At 46.6% G+C, this 5,636-nt stretch overlaps 1 protein-coding gene across 1 annotated transcript; it reads right to left on the bottom strand.

Moving 5' to 3' along the window:
* Positions 1–1,290: 1,290 nt before the first annotated feature.
* Positions 1,291–4,564, bottom strand: EAH_00054370 (glycylpeptide N-tetradecanoyltransferase, putative; the record flags this gene model as incomplete). Its single annotated transcript, XM_013393949.1, has 8 exons — positions 1,291–1,344; positions 1,695–1,748; positions 2,450–2,569; positions 2,968–3,117; positions 3,298–3,369; positions 3,653–3,700; positions 4,055–4,152; positions 4,330–4,564. The coding sequence occupies 8 exons, from the start codon at positions 4,562–4,564 to the stop codon at positions 1,291–1,293; spliced, it is 831 nt and encodes a 276-aa protein (XP_013249403.1).
* Between the last annotated feature and the right edge of the window lie 1,072 nt (positions 4,565–5,636).

Raw genomic sequence — 5,636 nt, 5'->3', positions numbered from 1 at the left:
AAAGGAGCATATACAATAAAGAGCAGCAGAGGGGAAAAGAAGATAATGCACGCGGAAGAATAAAACCCATCTTCGCCTTTTATGCCAAGGAGAAGTTGAAACACAAGGAAAAGCAGCCCGTAAACAAAACAGCCACGAAAATGGAGGTAAGTAGACAACAAAAAGATGGTCGGGACAAAAGCAAAGACGAATGGTCAACAGAGAAGCGAACAACGGAAGCTGAATTAAGACAGCCAACGAACAAACCATGGAGCAAAAGAGGAAATAGAGGTGCGGCCAACACAACAGAGAGAAACACACAAAGAAAATGAAAAACAGAGACGGAACCCCCAACACACAGAAGTTGCCTAACCTCCTTGTTCTCGAACGTAAACATGTACAACTCCCTCCTTCGGCATCAGCCAGTGCCGCACTTCTTCTTGTGTGAAATCGGGATACAGTTTAAACTGCCTGCAGCAACAATTAAGACGCAGCACGTAAACAAAAGAATGAACAAACACAAATCTTCTGAGCAATCTAGCAAAATAACCAATGAACAAGCAATGGGACAGGGCGGCTTCTATACTGAAAGTCAAACAACAGCACATGAAGCACACCACTTAAGCAAGTCATACAAACCACAACACACTAAGGAAACCAATAACGGCAACAAGAAGAAGAAACAACAAAGCACAACAGCAAAACAAAGCGAAACAAAACAACAATGATCAAAGAAAAACAAAGCGTCCGCGCCATCCGCATCGGTCTATTCGAAAAATATGCCAAGCATATGAAGCATGCATTTGCGGGTTGTTCAGGTAGCTGTCTGGTGACAACGCATGTGCAGCAAGAGATGCAAAAGCACGAAAAACCTCCGAAGACCCACTTGAGATAATTCATAAGTAATTTATGAACCTGGCGAACATCTGCTTGCTTCATCGGTCTTAAGCCTGAGAGAGCAGGTTGATCTCTCACCTGCGCATACATCCGAGCCCTGGGCATTCTGAGTTTTATGGCGCCTTACTTCACAGCCAAAATCCTGATTTTGGCTATGAGGCAATACAGCTTGCTTCTTCGCTCTATACAGAACGGACAGCCGCGCCCTCAGCTAAGGGTTCACGGTTGAGAAGCCTGGTGCACCAAGGCCCGTCAGTTGCAGTCTATAGCGGGGTTGCATGGTTAATAGTTCAGGGCTTGTGGCTTGCAGCGAGCTATTAAGGTGCCGGCTTGCCTTGTATAGTTTAATGCTGCGGCTGATGGTCATTCTTTGCCCTAAGCCGCTAAAGCCCACTTCTACTAATTTCTTCGGATTCAAAGAACGGTGCCAGTACCGGCATTCCGCCACAGGAGTAGGGAGTACGACACCTGCACCAACCAAAACCATACGCACTAAACCCTCAAGTCTCAACCCTTAGTTCTACACCCTAGGCCCTCAACGCTAGGCAACAAGCCCACACGGCCGCTAAGCCATAAGCCCTAAACTATGAAAGCCCTAAACCCTGCCAAACAGCTTCAAACAACAAACACTTTCCAACAGATGGTAGAAGGACGGCGAGGTGAGGAAGTCGCATCCAAAAACACAAATCAAGAGACCAAACGAAACTGAAGGGAAAAGTAAAACAACTAAAACGGAAACATACTTCACAATGTGCCGATTAGAAAACAAGTAGACACAAAAAGCAGACAAAAATCAACAAAATACCTGCTGTGTATACCGCCTGCCAAATGCCCTTCAGATTCACCCGACGTGTAATTTCTTTAATTAGCACCTGCGTATACACCTCGGACGAATTGCAGCTTGCTTCTCTTACACCCCAAGAATCATTCAAAAGCAAATGAATGTACTACGAACAAAATGGAGAAAATAGTACGCAATGATAAGCCAACAAAAAGAAGAATGTAGGAAACAGAGGGACCCTCTTCGAGGCCCAAACTTCGGCAGGCTAGAAAGGTGTTGTGGCTTTGTTGTATTCTAGAAAGTCATTGCACTCAGACAAAAATCAAAGGAGCAGAAGGTAAGAAGCAGAGAAAGTGCACAACAGAGGATGGAGCAGAGTTACAGCTGCAGCGGTTTTGAGGAATGAAAAAAGCAGAGAAGTTTGCAGCAAGCAACGAAGCAGACAACGCGTCAATAAAACACGAAAAAAAAATGCGAAGACAAGCAAAGAAACAAAAGAAGATGGTAACGGAAAGAATGAAAAGAAGAAAGAAGAGACCAAGGCGAGAGAACGAAGAAAAGGAGACACGTAAAGAAAGGGCCGAAAAGGACAGAGAAGATACTGAAAAATGGTGGTAAGCAAAGAAAGAAAAAAACAAGCAAAAAGGAGGAGAAGACAAAACAAAGCGAAGCGAAGCAAAGAAAGAAGTGGAGAAGACAGAAAAAAAGCGAAGTGAAAGACAATGCAGACGAACAAGAGGGGAGACAAGAAAAAGAAGGGAAAGAATGCAGCGGATGCATCTAACCCCTCACCGGAGCCAGTCGTTTGCTCCGAAGCTTTTTGTGCACGCAGAGAAAATTAACTTCCGCGACCTTAATTTGTTTGTTGTTGCAAACAAGAGTCGTGGGTATGGCAGAGATGAATCCCACCAGCTGCAGAGCAAATCAGCACAGGCTTATGGCATAGGGTTACTTTTTGCAGCAGCAAACAAGCATGAGGATAGAAAAAAGAAGTGCTTTTGCCTGCTTTCCTCCCCTTCAGCACAAAGGCATCACAACGTGTGAGAAAACAAGTCGCATAAACAAACAGCGCGGCAAACAAACGTCAAAACAAAGAGGAGAAAACAGCAATAAACGATGGGCCAGAAACGGCAAGAATAAACAAATACAACAAAAGTGCAGAGGAATCAACAAACAACAAGGCAAGGGAGTAAACAGCATAAAAACTAAACAGCGGGAAGAAACAGGCAAACTCCGAATCCAGCAAAGAAACACACAAATAAAGCAACAAAACTACAATATGCATGAATGTAATAAATACAGCACCTCACCTTCTTCGATGCCTCCACGCGAACCCCCACAATCCATTCTTTAAAATAATTCGGCGGAGTCAACGCCCAAACCAAAAAATCTTTTCCGTAATTAAAACGAAACAAATTGTCATCGTCTTCTACGTAGTGCAGCGCTAGCAAGTTGTACAGCTAAACGAAACGCCGCACGCAAACCCTAAACCCTAAGCTGGAAATAACCCTTATCATGTGCATAACCCCATAGGTCGTACAAGCACCACACCCTTAACGTTAATCCCTAAAAGCATCTACAGATGAAACCGTTGGACGCGAAGCCCTGGACCTAGCTGCCCTAAACCCTGATGTCCATACCTCGTCCAGCATTTCTGGTTCTTCCACGGAGCATTGCGACCAAACAAATCCACTCGGCAAGGTGTAAGGATCCTGCAGCAAGAGCAACAGCAACAATAGCAGCAGCAGCAAGAAGTGCAACGCCTACTGCGGGTGCTTAATGGCTTCCTGGTGCTGAAAATGAATGAGAAAGGTGTGAGAGGGCAGCAGCAAGGAAAGCGAAGATAAACGAAGAGGAAAATGTCATACAAATATTGAACTGAGGTTAAACGATAAACGCCCCGGAGTGCAAGGCAAGCAGAAATAAACAGCAGAAACAAACGAAGACATGTGAACGTCATGCGAACAAAAACAAACAAAATTAGGAGAGGCCTACCTTCCGAACATCCTCCACCGTCTTCGTTGCATCGATTGGCCCTTCATCCTGAAGAAACATTCAACACAACTTTGCTGCTGCTGGTGCTGCTGCTGCCACTGCTACCGCTGCTGTTACTAGCGCTGGTGCTGCTGCTTCTGGTGCAGCTGAATGCCGGTGTAGTAAGTGAATGCAAAGGGAATGTAGGACAAAGAAAATACGGAGTAAACAAGAGGCACCCACTAGAAGGGCTCATCAAGCTTGAAAAAGCCATAAAGACAATTAATAAAGGAACGAAAACAAAAAAGTAGCAGACGAGCGAGGACAGACAGAAAACAACCAAACTAAGGGACACGGATTAAACTACAGCAGCAGCAGCAGCCGGAACAGCAGCAACAGCAGCAATGGCAGCAAACGAGGTACCTGTGGAGTGATGTTTTGCTGCTCTGTCGCCTTGACAACGGGTTGCGTGTCCCAAAACAAGTGGGGGCTATTCAGAGGAGAGGGTGAGAGGGACAAGCCTATTTAAACAAGCAAATACGCAATAATGAACAGTCTACATCACTGTTGTTGCCTCCTTTAACTCCTGATTTGATTTATCTGCCTTTCTCATGTCCTCCCCTTGCTAATCTAGCAAGAGAGCAACAAGGCAACAGACAAGTATACCACACAGACGATTTATATGCTTTGTCACTTACCTCTCATTGCATGCGCCAAGGCCGCTGCAGTAGGCAAAGAGGTTGGCTTCAGCTGCTTCCCTCCCTTCAGCTCCTCCACTGCTGCTGCTGCTGATCCTGTTGCTGCTGCTGGCTTGCCGGTTTTGTCTGCATTGTCAGGCACGGAAGCAGAAGTTGCTGTTGCAGGGGTTTCCTCTCCCCTTGACTTCGGCAGTTGCCGTGCCTCCTCCTCTTTGGAGCAGCAGCCCTGTGGCATTTCAGGGTCTCTGGCTTTGTGGAGTGTAGAGAATAGGGTGTAGGGCTGTGGGTTCGGGGCCCCTTTGAGTTCGGCGCTGAAGTAGAGCAGCGAAGGGTGGAGAGGAGGCACAAGGGGTATTGAAACGGTGTAGGGGCTCTAAAAATGTGAATAAAACAAGCGCTTAAATGAAGAAAAGGCACATGCGAAGAGCTTTTGTTGCGGATGGAAATACAATGAGCAAACGAACGGTACGACACCTGGGGCTGCTCTGGAGTTAGCAGACTGTGTTCTCCTGCTTGGCATGTAGGTAGGCCGTAGCATTTGTTTACAACGAATCTAAATACAATTAGAAAGCAACTTAAGAGCTAATTAAACACAAACTCGCTTCGTGCCGCACAGGCAGCACCCTCCAGGACGCGTCCATGGGATGCTACAGTGGCGGGGGCTGGCCGCGACTCGGCCGTACTTGCCCTACAAATAATGTACCAGCAGAAAAGCATTGATGTCTTCTGTTCTTCCAAATGCAATGTTTAAAATTTGCAGTCTCTTACTTCTAAAGAAGCAGGGCCAGCTATGGAGTTGAGACTGTGGTGCGCAGGCGTTGCTCTGGTGGTTTCAGTCGCCGTCATTGCTGTTGGGAGGCAACCATCGAAGTTTCATCTGCCGTTACTGTTGTCGTAATACACAGATTCTGAATTGAACCGTATGGTCCCTTCCCTGCGGAAGTTAGCATACAGCGTGCTCTGTAGAGGAGCAGTTCCGCCACACTAACGGGCATGCTGGTTGATTGGACGCAGGTGTAGGGTGCTTTGTCTGATGTCAGTAGATATGTTTCTACCGGTCAGAAACATTGGCTGGAGCTGAGTAAGTTTCTTGAGCTGTCTAGGAGGTTGGGACATGCATCGAAAGGCCACTTAGGTACCCCGGCGTGTGGGGATGCTTTGCAGCATGCAACGAGATGCCGTGCGGCACGTAACTGATGGCCTCTATCGTAACCGAGGATCATACAGGGCAGCAGTTGTGCCAAAACACCAGGCAAAAGTGTTCCCAAGGGGCGGATAAGCTACATTCCAATTTGCAGGTATCCTGG

This window comes from Eimeria acervulina, genomic scaffold (genome assembly GCF_000499425.1).
Source record: "Eimeria acervulina Houghton genomic scaffold, Eah_scaff1036, whole genome shotgun sequence".
Classification (NCBI taxonomy): Eukaryota; Apicomplexa; class Conoidasida; order Eucoccidiorida; family Eimeriidae; genus Eimeria; species Eimeria acervulina.
This window is presented reverse-complemented; position numbering and strand designations above follow the sequence as displayed.